This window comes from Laccaria bicolor, genomic scaffold (assembly GCF_000143565.1).
Source record: "Laccaria bicolor S238N-H82 LACBIscaffold_7 genomic scaffold, whole genome shotgun sequence".
NCBI classification, from domain to species: Eukaryota; Fungi; Basidiomycota; class Agaricomycetes; order Agaricales; family Hydnangiaceae; genus Laccaria; species Laccaria bicolor.
In genome coordinates this window covers 882919-898989 of record NW_001889878.1, presented here as the reverse complement: position 1 = coordinate 898989, position 16071 = coordinate 882919, and the positions used below count along the sequence as shown (strand labels likewise).

At 48.8% G+C, this 16071-nt stretch overlaps 3 protein-coding genes across 3 annotated transcripts; 2 read left to right on the top strand and 1 right to left on the bottom strand.

Annotated features, from left to right (window-relative positions):
* Positions 1-4031: 4031 nt before the first annotated feature.
* On the bottom strand, positions 4032-4539 carry LACBIDRAFT_317214 (uncharacterized protein; the record flags this gene model as incomplete). The annotated part of the gene is made up of 3 exons (XM_001878792.1): positions 4032-4207; positions 4256-4409; positions 4462-4539. The coding sequence occupies 3 exons, from the start codon at positions 4537-4539 to the stop codon at positions 4032-4034; spliced, it is 408 nt and encodes a 135-aa protein (XP_001878827.1).
* Positions 4540-4747: 208 nt separating this feature from the next.
* On the top strand, positions 4748-6861 carry LACBIDRAFT_317213 (uncharacterized protein; the record flags this gene model as incomplete). Its single annotated transcript, XM_001879012.1, has 15 exons — positions 4748-4931; positions 4985-5012; positions 5072-5207; positions 5259-5316; positions 5377-5587; positions 5644-5733; positions 5789-5937; positions 5988-6012; positions 6070-6138; positions 6185-6267; positions 6328-6410; positions 6467-6482; positions 6533-6559; positions 6613-6764; positions 6814-6861. 15 exons carry the CDS (start codon positions 4748-4750, stop codon positions 6859-6861), a joined length of 1359 nt encoding a protein of 452 aa, XP_001879047.1.
* Positions 6862-11067: 4206 nt separating this feature from the next.
* On the top strand, positions 11068-13507 carry LACBIDRAFT_293620 (uncharacterized protein; the record flags this gene model as incomplete). Its single annotated transcript, XM_001879011.1, has 2 exons — positions 11068-11409; positions 11458-13507. The coding sequence occupies 2 exons, from the start codon at positions 11068-11070 to the stop codon at positions 13441-13443; spliced, it is 2328 nt and encodes a 775-aa protein (XP_001879046.1). The 3' UTR covers positions 13444-13507.
* Between the last annotated feature and the right edge of the window lie 2564 nt (positions 13508-16071).

The following is a 16071-nucleotide window of genomic DNA, read 5'->3' as shown; positions in this document are numbered from 1 at the left end:
ACGCTGCGTACGATGGGTCTCTGAGAGTTGTGGATGACGCAGTGGAGATGTGGAAGGATGTTGACTTGGCGAGGGGGAAGGGGAGGTTGGGGAGGGAGAAAGAGAGGGAAAAGGAAAAGCAGGAGCAGGGCGACAATGGAGATGAGGTATAGACTTGTTATAGGGAACACAGTTCCTTTTTCTTCATCTTTTCAAGTCAAAGACTGTAGACTGTAGTTGCCCACTTCATTAGTCTCTACCACTTTGCTAATTGTGGGCATCGTGCCAAACAATCCTGCTTTCACCTCTACCTCTTCAACCTCCCGAGTCCCCAGTTTCAACATCGCGGTCACGACGCGTACCTCGAGTGCATGCATCGCTGCTTACAGATACAAGAGCTTCTCTCTATTATCTTCCACCATGTTCACGCACAAAAGAGGCTAGCACGACTTGCAAGGACATGTAAAACTTTTCAAAAGCCAGCCTTAGACATCCTTTGGCGCACTCAAGAAACCCTCCTGCACTTATTGAAATGTCTTCCGCGCGACGCCTGGGTCGTCCAAATGGGAATCTTTGTGAGCGATATTCCTGTGTCTGGAATCGTCTCATTTTCCAACATGATGTGATCCAGACTATCCAGAGGAATCTTACCGCGTCCGACTTTGAAAGGATCCAATTCTATCGCAATAGAATTAGAATTTGCCGTCTCTACTCCCAATGGCATCCTGCGGAGATCGACGAACAAGTCCTATCCATCGTTTGGTCACGAAAACCCTTTCCAGGTCCTCTTCTACCCAATGTGTCAGAGGTTGACTTGGATGGCGACTGCTTTGATGGTATCGCCATTCATCCTCGCCTCATAATTGGTCCGCAGATCAAGAGTATACGACTTATAGTCGATGACTCGTTGTCCTGGGTCAATGTAACGGCGATGTTGAGGAAGGCTGCACCGCTGGATCTATCAAGTTTTACGTTGTTTAGATCCGTCACCACAGTATCGTGGTCAGAGTCAGAGTTGTTAGAACTCTTGTCAACCCTCCACAGTGTCAGGACACTGAACATCATTGGAGTGTTCCTTACGACGCATGCAATCTCCTTGATTGCTAAATTCCCTGCACTAGAAGATCTGCAGCTCTCAGTTACAGAGACGGAAATGGAGAATTACGCCCCTCCAGACAACAACTTCCCAGCCATCATTAATTTGAAAATTCGCTCCAAAACCATCGAAGCGTGCAATTTGATGCTACTGAAGATACAGTCGAGAACGTTCCGCTCGTTAACGGTCACCCGAATCACGGATGATGACTGGGATGTGAGAAGTCTTTTTATGGTTCTTCATGGGTGCAACTCGGCGGCAAGCTTGGAAACCCTGAATGTGGGCATCTCAAACTGGGAAGCTTCTTCTGCTTTCAAAGTAGATGCGAAAATACTTGAACACCTAAATTCCTTCGAGCATCTATGCGAGTTGCGGATACAGCCATGTTCCGTTGATTTGGACGACAACGACCTCATGAAACTTGCCCAGTCGTTACCTCACTTGCGTTTACTCCTTTTCTGTTCCCGAAACGATGGGCCCAGATGCACATTTACTGGCATGCAGCACCTCATTCGGTTTTGTCCAAAGCTAGAAAGCCTAACTTTTTGTGTTGACGCACGTCGCATTCCGATATTTGCTTCCCAGCCTGACGGAGAATATCCTTTAAGCCTCCATCTTACCACCCTCAGTCTCCGACACTCCCCTGTCTCGGATGCTGGCTCTGTCGCATCCTATCTGACCATGCTATTGCCCGTCCTTACCGATTTTACGACATCGAATGGGTTTTTAGGAGCCTCGGAGGAAGAGCAAAGGGAGGCCATTCACTATCGTAAAATTTGGCTCGAAGTAAGGCAGCTGCTGGGCCGTCTTAAATTTTGAACACATATTTCAATCACAAATGCAAAGATATGAGATTCGTTGTGCATTCATATGCAAGTTGATCTATTCAACGCCGCGTACGATGGGTCTCTGAGAGTTGTTGATGACGCAATGGAGATGTGGAAGGATGTTGACTTGGCGAGGAGGAAGGGGAGGTTGAAGACCGTGGGCATAGCAAGGCGGACGACTCGGAAAAATTCTGATTTCAATTGGTTTCAGGTTACCTCTACCGCTCCAAGCTCCCAAATCCCCAGTTTCAAGCATTGCGGTTACGAAGTGTATCTCGAGTACATGCATCGCTGTTTACAGTTAGTCTCTCGTAGACAGACTTCGATATATGTGAAGTCGTACCTTGGTTCACGATATATGAAGTTTACAGTTGCAAGAGCTTCTCTCCATTATATTCCACCATTTCGAAACACGAAGGACGCTAGCACGACTTGCAAGGACATGTAAAACTTTTCAAGACCCAGCTTTAGACATCCTTTGGCGCACTCAAGATACCCTCATTTACTTATTACAATGCCTTCCGCACAACGCCTGGGTCGTCCAAATGTTACATTTTGTGAGCGGAATTCCTGAGTTGATACAAGTTCTGGGATCGTCTCATTTTCAACATAATGTGATCCAGACTATCCACAGGGATCTTACCCCGTCCGACTTTGAAAGGATCCAATTCTATCGCAACAGAATTAGAGTTTTTCATCGGCATTACCCCCCATCATGGGATTCTTCAGAATCTACAGATATCGAAGGACAAGTCCCATCCATCATCCAGTGGTCACGAAAACTCTTTCCAGGTCCTCTTTTACCCAATGTGTTGGAGGTTGACCTGGACGGCGACGACTTCGATGGTCTCGCCATTCTTCCTCGCCTCGTAATTGGTCCGCAGATCAGGAATATACGACTTAGAGTCCCCTATGGCTCGTTATCGTGGGTGAATGTAGCGGCGATGGTGAAGAAGACTGCACCGCTGGATCTCTCAATTTTTTCGGTGATTGGATCTGCTACCACGTTATCATGGTCGGAGTCTGAGCCGTTGGAACTCTTGTCGACACTCCACGGTGTCAAGACGCTGAGCATCATCAGAGCGTTCCTTACGACGCGTGCAATCTCCTTGATTGCTACATTCCCTGCACTAGAAGATCTGCAGCTCTCAGTTACAGAAACAGAAATGAAGGATTATGCCCCTCCAGACAACAACTTCCCAGCCATCACTAATCTGGAAATTTGCTCTGAAACCGTCGACGCGTGCAACTTGATGCTGCTGAAGATGCAGTCGAGAACGCTCCGCTCGTTGACGGTCACCCAAATCGCGAATAAGAGCTGGGATGTGGGTAGCCTTTTTATTGTTCTTCATGGGTGCAACTCCGAGTCGGCGGCAAGCTTGAACACCCTGCATCTCTCAACCTCGGAAGATTGTCCGGCTTTCAAATTAGATGCTCGTATACTTGAATACCTAGATTCCTTCGAGCATCTATGTGAGTTGCGGATACAGGAATGTTCCGTTGATTTGGACGACAACGACTACATGAAACTTGCCGAGTCGTTGCCTCACTTGCGTTTACTCCTTTTCTGGTCCGAAAACAATGGGACCTCCGACCAGATGCACATTTACTGGGATGCAGCACCTTATTCGGTTTTGTTCAAAGCTAGAAAGCCTAATTCTTTGTGTTGACGCGTGTCAAATTCCGGTATTTGCTACTCAGCCTGACGGAGAATATCCTGTAGGCCTCCACCTTACCACCCTCACTCTCCGCCACTCCCCCGTCTCGGATGCTGGCGCAGTTCATCCTATCTGAACATGCTATTACTGGTCCTTACCGATTTTTGGACGATGAATGAACATATACGGGGGGAGTCCTCGGAGGAGGCACGCTGGGAGGTCGCTAGCTATCGTAAAATTTGGCGTGAAGTAGCGCAGCTGTTGAACTGTCTTAAATTTTGAACCCACATTTCAATCACAAATGCAAGTATGAGCAAATTTATTGCATAAATTGAGCAGTTTGTCGTATTGCATTGTCAAGTTGTGCTGACACGTAAGTTATGTCTTTAACACAGTAACAAAATGGCATCAACAGCTTTAGAGTGTCTGTTGAAGTCTGGCGCGATTCCTACCGAACTTCCAAAAGTTCTCTCAAACTTTTTCATTGAGAGCCTTCCGTCGCCATCCTCTGACCCGCAGAATGATCCATAACTTGTCCGTCTCCAAATAGTTGCAAAAGCCGGTAGGAGTTCGTCGAAGAGCCTCGGACCTCACATTAGAGAGCACTTCTTCTTCGTAGTGCACAAAGCCGGCGGTAGCCCACGCGTCTATGATATAGGTCAGCTCTGAATCTGGACCGAAATGTGAATGCGCGCACTCCACGATGATAGCAGCAAATCTGGCCAGTCTTACAATCCTTATCGAACTCGCATTGTGGGTAATTCCACGCTGCAGTAGACGATACAAAAAGGACGAGAAGGAGTACGCAGGCGAATGGATGTTTTTGGAGATGCATGAACCAGCAATTATCTCTGAGAAAGTGTTAGCTTTTTGAAATCCTTTCACTTTCTAGGCCTCGTACCGCAAGTGGTCTCTTCACTGTCAGTTCTTGGTAAGGTGGTTGGAGTTGGGGAGCAACCTGTGCGCGCTTAAACAGCATGATGATGGGAAGAAGCTTGGCTGTGTTGAATCAGACTGTTGATAGGGATTCTTAGGGAACAACTCCTAAATCACTCTCTGTAGTCTTATTACATCTAGCCTTTTCATTACTGCTCCAGCCCTCGTTATCATACCAGACCTCGATACCAGACCCCGATCTGATGCATACCTACAAAAGGCCGACACAAATGCGCTTACCTTGAGCCACCATGTGTCATTGCGCCCACGTAGAGGAACCGGCTTTCACCCTATGGCGACCAGAAGACAAAAAACGTCCGACACCTCTTAGGTCAGGTTCCAGTGAGGTCTATCGACCCGACATTCTCGAGACGATTGAGGCCAAAATCAAGGAGTTAAGCAAGGAGCTGAGGACAGTTAGTCTCGACATTCATGGTGAGAGTCACCTGTGGTGCGGCGACAGCATGGGCTGACGTGGACGTTCCTAGCGCACCCTGAGCTCGGATTTGAAGAATTGTGCGTCCACCTCGTTCATGTATTCTCCTTCCTGATACTGATAACTTTTTTCTCATCAGCTATGCACACGATGTGTATACCGAATTTATGGCTCAGCACGGTTTTGAAGTGACGAAACATTTTCATTTGCCAACGGCGTGGCAAGCCACCTTTACTCATGGAGTCAGTGGGAGGACTGTTGGAATCAATTCTGAGGTATTTCCGACGTAAGAATCCGTTGTCTTACGTTAATGGCGAATCCGTCAGATGGATGCTCTGCCAGGCATCGGTCATGCCTGTGGTCATAATCTGATTGGTATATCAGGTAACCTTTCTTTTTAGGGGGTTTTCGCACACGCCTGTCCTTATCAGCACAATATTTTAGGCGTCGCAGTTGCATGCGCAATCAAGGCCGCTCTCGAGAAGCACGACATTTCTGGGAAAATCATCCTTCTTGGAACTCCCGGTATGGCTTCATTTGCTGTCGCACATTCCACCAACTTACTCGAAAGTGAATCAACAGCAGAGGAGAGTGGTCATGGTAAAGTAAAGCTGCTTGATTGTGGTGCCTACGAAGAAATGGATGTCTGTTTAATGTTTGTGCTCCATCTCTCTCACAACCATTTCAGTGTTTGATTATCTTTTGTTCCAGGTGTCATCCTTCTCCTGGTCCTATCGGATCAGTCAGCCTCACCAGCTGTCTGGCACTCAAGGAAATTGAAGTAGAATATAAGGGACGCAAGTACGTCAACGACCAATCTTCTGTTTCAATACAGCTCAATATGGTTCTGGTTTAGTGCGCATGCGGCTCTTTCTCCCTGGGAAGGAAGGAACGCACTCGATGCTGCGGTGCTGGCGTACAACAATATCTCCGCACTACGTCAGCAGCTCAAACCTACCCACCGGGTTCAGGGCATCTTTGAAGGCAAAGACTGGGCACCGAACAGTACGTATGATTGCTTCTTATCTGGCTATGGCTGAAATCTCCTGCATAAGTTATTCCTGACCATTCCAAGTTCTCGTACGTCGTCAAAGCTTAGCAATGCACTGATTTGTGGACTAATATTCGCATTTGCAGATGCCTTATTCGTGCACCCACACGTGAGGAGATGGAAGAGACCGCCAAGCGCGTGGTACCATGTTTTGAGTATGACCTGAAGATTCTTCATCACCATCTCCTTATCCCTCTCTAGGGCAGCGGCACTTGCCACAGGATGCGAAGTGACCATCACCTTCCCTGGTGCTGTGTACGATGTGCGCCAAAACAGAGCCCTAGGTGCGCAGAAGATCATTTTATTCACTGTTGTCCATCCTGATCATATTGCTTTGTAACTAGGCGATAATGTCGCAAATATCGTCCTGAACAAGTATGGAAGCATTGACTACAAGTATGGAATCGCCAGTGCCTCAACAGATTTCGTGCGTTCATCGTTGTCTGGCCTGGCCTATCTCTGATTAGAAAATCTGTTCAACAGGGGAATGTGACTTACGGTTCGCGTGAATCTCTCGGGTCTTCTTTTCCATAACAATCACGGTTTTAGCACTCCCCTCCCTTCATCCAGGCTTTGGTATGTTCCGCTACACCTTCAACTATCTCTTCGAAAGACTCAGCATCCCACAGCCATCCCGACAGAGGTGAATGGAGGAAACCATACGCCCGCTTTCGCAAGAGCAGCCGCGACTATCGAAGCGCACAACGCGTGTCTTGACGTGTCCAAGGCATTGGCGGCCACTGGTGTCCGGGTGCTAGCTGATGACGAGTTCTTCGCAAAGGTTCGTTTGGCTTGGGGTGGAGCGTCTTTTTGGGCTGACAGTTTTGTAGGTGCAAAAGACGTTCAAGGAAGATGAGATTTTACGCAGACCTCTTTGATAATCGTTTTCTTTTACTTGAGTATCAAGTCCAGTGACACACCCTCGCCTAACTCTTGAATCTAAGACATGGTCGAACTTCTCCTTCTGCTTCACGCTGAACGTTGTTTCGTCTTGAAAGTCAGCTCTTCAAGACGACCCTCTTCTTCGTGCCTCGCGATTACACTTTTATATCTTCGTCCCTCTCCAGAAGATCCTGTCATTGGCCTATCGCATATCCTGCTCCTCAGCCAACAATATCGGCGCTATGCTTGTGGTATCCTAACCTCCGACAAAAACTACCGACATCTGCTTGACTTTATCATGATGCTCAACTGTCCAGACGAGAACAGCTTCTGGCTACTTATGCGCTGAAGACTTCCGCTCGGCATGGGAGGGGTTTGCATTTCCCCTCTGATCGAATACTTATTACCAAAGTTTGAAGAGGTTTACGAGGGTTCAACTCTCGACAACCTTCATGATTTTCTGGTGGTTTACCTTGAACAGGTTTCCAAACTAGCCCATCGTCTTACGGCGGACGGCACACTCTACCTCGCAGTGTGTGGTCATGAATCGCCACGTAGATGGAGATGATTTCGATTTTAGCGAGCGTCGGCCGTCTTCTTTGAGAGTAGCTGTGGCAGGTATAAAGCTGATATACACTTAGTGACGTCGGCGAGGGTTCCAAGGAACTGGGCGAGTCCGCGGTGGACCCTTTTTTCGGTGGCGTCGGAGGATTGAAGGGAATCATCTTCTGAAGATGGTCCGCCCCGTGGTGGCACTACTCACGAGCTGATTATGCAAGCCTGAATGCCACTAGCTGACACCTCTGGCTGGGACAAAGAAGACCAACTGGTGGAATGGTTCTTCCTTGAAGGCGATTATCTGAAACCACGATGACCAAACGGATTTGGATTAGAGATTTCACAGAGATCCACTACTCGATATTGTCTTTCCCAAACTTGTATGGAACTTGTATGGCACCTTGTGAAAAGGCAGGATTTGTGACAAGTACAGTTCTGGACGATAATGAGATTCTTTTACGCCTTGTTCAAGTGAATCCCAAGCGCTCATTAATCATTAATCATTCATGATCATGAGATCCGCTCGAGAAGTCCAAGTATATGCATGAAAGTCAAATATATACATATCTATAAAGTTACTACGTACAAGCTGCTCTGCAGGGTGGGTTGGTGATACAGTGGTATGGTACTGGTATTGGTATGAAAAAGAGTGGGCAAGATGCTCTACGACTTCTAATGTCTAAAAAGTAATGATACAACAATGAACAATGCTGATGATGCTGGTGTTTGGTGCTTCTACTGGTGCTACAATAAGTTTCAATGTCCATGAATGTTCAGAACAAGAGGGGAACGAATGACAGTGTCTCGGAAGAGGAGGACCCGGGGGGAGACAAAGAAAGCAAGCGAGGAGCGCGTTGTACTTTGGAACTTGAAACCTGTTTTCTTTCTTGTTCGTTTGAAATAACCCTACAGAGAGAGAGGGAGTGAGAGATTCAGATTCGCGGACGATCGCAATCAAAGTCGAATTTGGGAGGAGAAGGTCGGATTTGGTGTGTAGGTCTAAATCAGGGAAGATGCATACGCCGCTTCCGCTCCTGCAGCTCAACAGAGGTATACCACGCCCCACCAAGCAGCGTGAGGCCGATGCCGAGTCCGTTGGTTGGTGTGATGGTGAGTTGGAAGAGGGTGACGGATAGTAGTACGGCTAGTACTTGTTTCACGTTCGCTGTGTGATAGCAAAAAAAGAATGTTAGTGTCATGCGGGGAAAGTAAGGAAAGAACCAGAAGAAGTAAGGAGGGAAAAGGGGGGGCCAAGGAAATCGACGAGGCAGACGAAGCCACCAAGAAAACGAAAAAAAAGTGAGGAGGAGGATGGAAAAAAATTCGAAAGAATCCCAACTCAAAACCCAAAAATAAGAGAAAAGAAACCCACGTACAAGCAACACCCATCCCCAACGGGCCAACCCGTCTATTCGCATTAAAGCTCACAACATTCAAGAAAAACGCCAGAACGCCATTAAGTAACAACCATGAACACGACACGCCCACCGCCATCATCCTCGCATTTGCATTTGCGTTTACCACCTCGGCGGAAGAGGGAGGAGGTGTGGAGAGGTGTATCCACACACTATCCAGCTCGCCCGTAACATACGCCAAGAGCGTCGTTTGCATGAAAGCTAAAGGGGAGAGGAGGTATAAGAGGTGCAGTGGGGGTAATGACAGCGTTGGAAGAAGGGTGGAGGAGGAGGTGGGTCCTGAGGGAAGTTGGAGTTGTTTTCCCGAGCAGGTGGAAGAGCGGCGGGAGCGTGTTATGTTCGCTAGTGATTCTGCGAAGCTCGTGGTGGTGGGTGAGGAAGCTGGGGAGGGTATGAACGGCGTTTGGAGGAGGTTTGTGAGGATTGTTTTTAGCGCTGCTAGGACTGTGCCGAGGAGTGTTAGGAAGAAGCCCCATGGTGTGAAGTAGTAGTCGCCGTAGGTTCTGTAAAAAAATGTTTGAGTGTTAGTTTTGGGGAAGAGAGGGGGAAAGAGGGAGCAACGTACGCGAAGCCTAGACCTGCGACTACGGGGATGAGGGATACGAGCTTTGCGCGGCTGCTGTGTTTGCCTAGGAGAACGGCAGAGAGAAAGATAGTGAATAGCGGTGCGGAGCCGCGTACGACTTGGTGGAACTGTCTGGGGGTCAATAGGTTGGGATAAGGAAGGAAGGAGGGAACGTACGGGTACAGTGACCAATTTCAAGGAAGCGTTACTGACGACGATGTTGACGGTGTACAAGATGCTAAACAAAAACAACACGAATTTCTCGCGACGGTTGAGTGGGGCTGGGAGGGTGGATGTGGTGTTGGATGAGCTGAGGGGACGACCACCTGTGAAGAAGGCGGCTAGGAGGGCACCGGGGTGGGAAAGCCTGTTCCAGTGCAAGAGGATGGTGGTGCCTATGGAGCCGCAGAAGGCGTGCAGGGCCGTGAGGGTGTATGGGAAGGGAAAGTGGATGAGCACGGATTTGTTGTAGAGGGTTAAGGTGAGGTTGAGCATGAAGTAGATGCCTAGCCAGAGTGCGGCTGAGTCTGTTCGTTTCTTGCCTTTTGAAGGGCGCGACTTGACGTCCAGAAGGAGGACTGGTGATTTGGGGGAGGAGGAGAGGTAGTAGGAAGGTATGAGGCTGTCTTTTGATTCGGAGGGTAGGAGGAGCGGGGAATGGGGAAGGGGGTATGGTTGGTCTTCATGGTATGCGCGTCGGCCGAACGGCGAGCGACTTCGAGAGGGAGAATGGTCCTTTTCCCCTTTGGTGGATGGGGGATGGAGGAGAAGGGGTTTGAAGACGGCGTTGGAGGCAAAGTCATCGATGATCGTCGTGTCATCTGGTTTGCGCGTCGCGACGGACGGTGAGCTCATGATTGGGGAAAATTGGGGGTATCTTGGTGGTATTTGAGAAGTGGTATATTGCTCCGCACGTCTTGTTTCTTTGAGACCATCAAAGTAATGTTCACACTCGCGTTTATTAGTGGCTCATCGGCGGATGCTTATGTCCATATATAGAACTTAATTATGTGCAAATGCGGATGTCTTTTTTGTAAGCTTATTTTACATAAGAACAAAACTTTTTGACTCCGACCGATTTGAAATTGCAGGCGGGGACCTCTCAATTTCTGGATCAAGGTGCAGAGAAATTATAAGCAAAAAGTTGGCAAAAAGTCACATGTATCTGCTGTTCAACGTCTTCTCGACTTGTTGGTGCGGGCCATCACTGCGCGCGAACTGCGCGTGGCAAGTACAAGCCCCCAAAGGTAAAGAGGAGACATGAATACATAGCAACAGGGATCCGGGCAAACACCGATATTGCATGCCGAACATTATATGCACGGGAAGTGGCGAGGGTTCTTGTTTAAGAGCTGTCTTTCAGAGTGGCGGGTAAGACTATATGGCAGAATTTGAATTTGTACTTGGTCTAAAGACCGCTTTTAACTCTTACCATTGGATTGGGTGCGAACGGGTTTTAGAAACAAGAATGAGTACATACAGAAAAAATCAGAGAAAGGACCAAGAAAGGACATGAATACATATGCAACAGGGGGCGTCTACCCTCAATTTGCCGACATCGGACTATTACAAAATACTATTTTAAATTTCACACAGTAATTATCGCTATTTGTGTCTGTGGTCGCGTACCCGTGTGAACTGTCACTTCTCTTTTCCCTCCCGTCATGTCGTCGCGTCAACCTACGCCTGGCCCATCTCTCATAAATCACACTCAAAAGAGGAGGGCAGAGGCGGGGGCAGCCTCGGACACGGAGGCACTCGACGATACTAGAGATGCAAAGAAGCTCAAAGTTGATCCAACCTCGACTAAAGACAAGAGAAAGAAAAGGAGGAGGAAACAAAAAAAGACTTCCGTTGTTGTTATGAGTCCGAGTCGCACCCGCTCTCCATCGAGGAGCGTCGCCCCGGTGCCCTCATGTCCTGCATCTACCCAGTCGGTCAATGCACAGGCCACCTTTGCCGTGTCTGACTCGATGGAGCGCAATGGCGATGACCCTGCTCCAACTGTGCGTCTCACTTTCATGCCTCCCTCTACTCAACTTACGCGCATATAGTCATTAAACAAAGGAAAGGAAAAGGCAAAATCACCCACACCGACTCCACAGCCTGACAATGTGGAGAAAGACCAACCACCAGCTGTGCTTCCAAGAATCACATCCAATTCAGACGCCCAAGAAATAGCCCGTCTCAAAGAACAGTTGGCCACACAACGACACGTCAGTCTCTTGTCATCATCGCTCTATCCACCTCTTACAACTTTTTCCCCTTTCCAGCTGCTCGAACGCCATCAAACACACCTTACTCACGTCCAACAATCTTTGACCTGCCAAATCTGCTTGGACCTCCTACACAAACCATACGCGCTCGCTCCATGCGGGCACATTACCTGCTATGGATGCCTTGTCCGCTGGTTCACGGCCACCCCAGATCACCCCACCCAGAACCAAAATCTAGAACCAGCTGCTGCTGCTGCAGCGCCCCCTGAAGCTGGCCAAGAAAACCCAGAACAGGAAGTCACCCACCTTCTTAACGGCCTTCGCCGCAACCAGCATGTCTACAAACGTAAAACTTGCCCCCTATGCCGTGCCGTCGTAACCGCTCGTCCAGTCGAAGTATTTGGCGTAAAAGGCATGGTCGGTGCCCTAGTCCGGAGCGCGCTCGTCGATTTGCCTGCACCCTTACCCATAGCTGGGTCCTCGACTGATGACATTGGAAATGCAAACCCAGCCAACGCTGATCCGTGGAAAAACATCTTTCTGGCTGAACATCGCACTCATGGACATGGGTTTATGGGCCAGGGTGATTTTTATGGGCTTCTTGGTGGTCTTGGGGGCAACGCAGCACCCCAAGAAGAACGCGATCGAGAGGAAGTGGGTTGGTGGGACGAAGAAGACGGGGGTATTTATCGGTGTTTGGATTGTATGCATGAGATTTGGGGTGGGATTTGTTCGAGATGTGGGAGGGAGTATCCTGGGCATCGAGACGAGGATGACGATGACGATGATGAAGACGACGAAGATGGGGATGGAGACGGTGGGAACTTACGACGACACCGCCGCCGTGCACTTCGCCAACTCTTGTTACGCACCGTGAACGATATTGCTCGTGATGATGACGAAGATGATGATGAAGATGGGATGCACGAGGAGATGTTGATGGCGGACAATGAAGAGTATCTTGATCGTCTTGAAGAGATCGAGGGGTACCGGGACGCCTTGTTTGGTGCTGGTCGGGGTGGTCAGTTCCGTGTTGCTGATTTGCCGCCTATTGGCGAAGACGATGTGATGTTTGGACGACGTTTGGGGTTGACGGACTCGGAGGGGGATGAGGAGCGCGAGGAGCCTGGAAATGAGAATCAGAATGGGTGGTTAATGGATGATGGGGATGAAGGGTGGGCTCCGTTTCATGGTCCTGGTGTAGGAGGCATACCTGCTGCACAGATAAGAGGACTTGGACCTGGGTCTCCGAGGATCTATGCCGACTTTACGGATGAGGAAGACGCGCGTGTCGGAAATGATACGGATGATGAAGCTGAAGATGTCACTGACGAGGATGATGATGGGTTTATTGATGATTCGGAGGTTATTGATTTGGTTGATGAGGAGGTTATGGCTACGCTTGCTAGGTTGAGGGAGACGAGGGGTGAAGCGCGTTCTGGGTTACGGGGTTGGGGAGGATCGGGAGCTGGAGGGAGCCGTGCAGGAGCTGAGGGAAGCAGGGCAAGCGCACGAGCAGGGGGAAGCACCCGAACCAACACCCGCGCTCAGCCAATTGTTATCCTCAGCGATGAGGAGGATGAAGAGGAAGATGAAACTCCCGTCCGAGTACCTCCTACCCGTCGTCGTGCTGCTCGGCGCGTAGAAGCTAGTGAAGACGAGGAGGAGGAGGAAGGGGAGATAGCGGTGGAGGATGCGGCTGCTGCGCTGGATGAATTGGATTTTGATAATGACGAGGACGAAGAAGAGGAGGAGGAGGAGGACAGGGAAGTGCAGACGAGGAGGAGGAGGGCTGCGCGAGCTGCTGAAAGACGACGTCGATGAGTTTGTGCTGGTGTGGTAGATACAAATGTAGAATAAGTAGATGGGATGACGGTTCGAAGTATCATATCATTCTTTTGCTGGAAGAGCTGCTCTACAAACAGATGGGTTCAATCAATATTAATGCACAACACCTTAATGTCTGTGAGGTGAGCTTCGATATACTGCGAAGCCTGCCTAGCTCAAATGGATAGAGCATCAGACTCATAAAACTGAGGGTGCGAGTTCAAGTCTTGCGGTAGGTAATTCTTTTCATGAATTCAAGTGAGGTGCCCTTGACATGGGGTTCACCACGACAAACTAATTAGTTAAACTTGTATCAATTACCAGTCTAATGAGTTACAAATCCATACGAAAGGCTTGCGTGGTGTGAGAGGAGCTTTTTTTTAAACATTGTAAAGCCTGCCTGGCTCAATTGGACAGCATCAGACTCAAATTATATCATGGAACATAATTGAAATCTGAAGGGTGTAATTTTGTTCCCCCTGGCAGGCTTTTTTCCTTCACGAACGTAGCGGCAAAGTGTTGGCCCAAACTTTAAACTGCCATCCATCGTCTATGTACACTTCCATCGGTTATAATGCTAGCTCGATCGGAAAGAAGATCAAACTCTATGCATGACAAAAGAATCTACATATTCATGAGGGGAACAAAATAAATATTGAGACCCGTAGGTCTACCACTCCGGGAAAGCGTGTCATCCTTGTGCAGGGGCCATGCTAATCTTCTCTGTATCGTTCCAATTTTTTCGTATGTCACCCCGAAGGGGACAATAACTATTCAGAATTTGAGGAGGGTGCGAAAGTGGTCTCGTATTTTGTTCAGTTTGCGGGGTTGGATTACATAAGTCATGTGGTTAGGCGAGCTTCACCCTTGCTTCACCTCTGCTGAGTCAAACCTCCCAAGTTGCAGGTTGTAACTTCTCGGAACGGCTTGGGAACGGCTCAAAGTACACTCTGTAGGCTCGACCTCTACGTACTGCACCCCAAGCTTTCCCGGCTCCGAAAGTCAACGTCAATTTTTCACCGTCTCAACTAAACAACTCGCTTCCCCTCCGACGGTCTCACCATCTGCGAAGTGCCAAAACTTCACTAGCACAAACTGCACTATTTTCTCGAAGCTGACGATCCCGACGCGACGATGAACGTGCAAGATTTCAACAAAATTCTATAGTTCTCGACCAAAAATCAAGAAAAACCGCCCGCGGTCATGTCATCAAGGTGAAATTTTGCCACTGCACAAGCTTGTCTGGACCTCGAGTTCCTGCTTCTTCCTGCGCGCTTCCCTCGATGATGCACCTTGGAGACTACTGCTTTGTGACAATTTCCGGCCACCCCTTGTTTCTCGCCGGTTTTGGAGGGACAGACCTTCCCAGTGCGAACGGGCGTCCACACGAAAGGGATTGACCTGAAGCTAGTCGTCTGGAAAGCTCCAAAGGAAAAGGGATTATCCATCTCATCACCTCTCTCATCCTTCAACAGATCGACCTTTCCGATGCGTCGCGAGCTCTGAACATTTATGAAACTCGCGGAGGGTTTTCCGCACTTGGAAAGGGGCCCATTCTGGACGCGGGGCAGAAAAGTCGATAGATAAACGTGCTCAAAAATATTTTCTGGTGCGAGGGAAACAGACATTGGCACGTCCATGGTTATCGTCACCGCTCTCAAGAAAAACGATATTTCTATCCGCAGTCCTTTACCTTCGGCTGAAAGCGGGTCTACTCACTGGCATGTTGTTCACGAATGGCCCTTATGGGTTCCACTTCCTCCGAACCGAAGGAAAAGCCTTGGATTACTAGGGCCTAAACTTGAACAGGTGGTCTCTAAGGCCTCTGAGCCATGACAAGGGTGGCTTGTAAAAACTGGACTCAAACTGGAGGAGGTTCCACAGTATCTGCGAAATCTGGGGCTTTTCACGGTCTCTCCGTGTGGTAGCCATTTCAGGGGGGTGCAGATTCACTTGAAGTGACATGTGCTCAAAACGTTATGAAGCCCTGGCCGTTGCAAGACATCTTATCAGGGTGGCTACTTCCCCCTGCTAGATTTTGACATTCTTCTTCTTATGATTGCGATGTTCAGGCCATATTTGCAGCACATCCAGAACGTAAAATGCGTTCACGAGCTTTGAAATTTCAGCCTGGATAACATGCTCACAGGTTGGTCTGGGAGACGCTGCGGAGAAAATCTGCTCAGTTCGTAACGCTGGACGCGCTAGATGCTGCAGTCGATGACACCAATGTGCTAGAGCTCAAAGGCTGTATCTGCCCCCTGCTTCTTGTTCTAGTCCTAGGAAACGCCATACCGCGTTATTGCTATCCCGACGATGTTCATAGGTACCTTGATGTCTGACGTGTATCCGCAAGTAAGAAAAAAAATGTTGCCTCCGGTTCACTCATATGCGAGTCCAAAGATGTGGACTCTTGGTCAATGCGGAAGATAGTTTGGCGATGTAAGGGTGGCACTTTACATTCGTTGAGGGAAGTTAGTGATAAAACCTCCCAGTAAACATCAAGCTTTCCACACATGCATCACTGGTTGTGCCCTTAAAGCCGATGATGTGAAGGGAGTGATGAGTGTTCTGTTGCTGAGCTGGCGAGCGCGCCTGGGGTACAAAGACGAAAAAGATCAATTG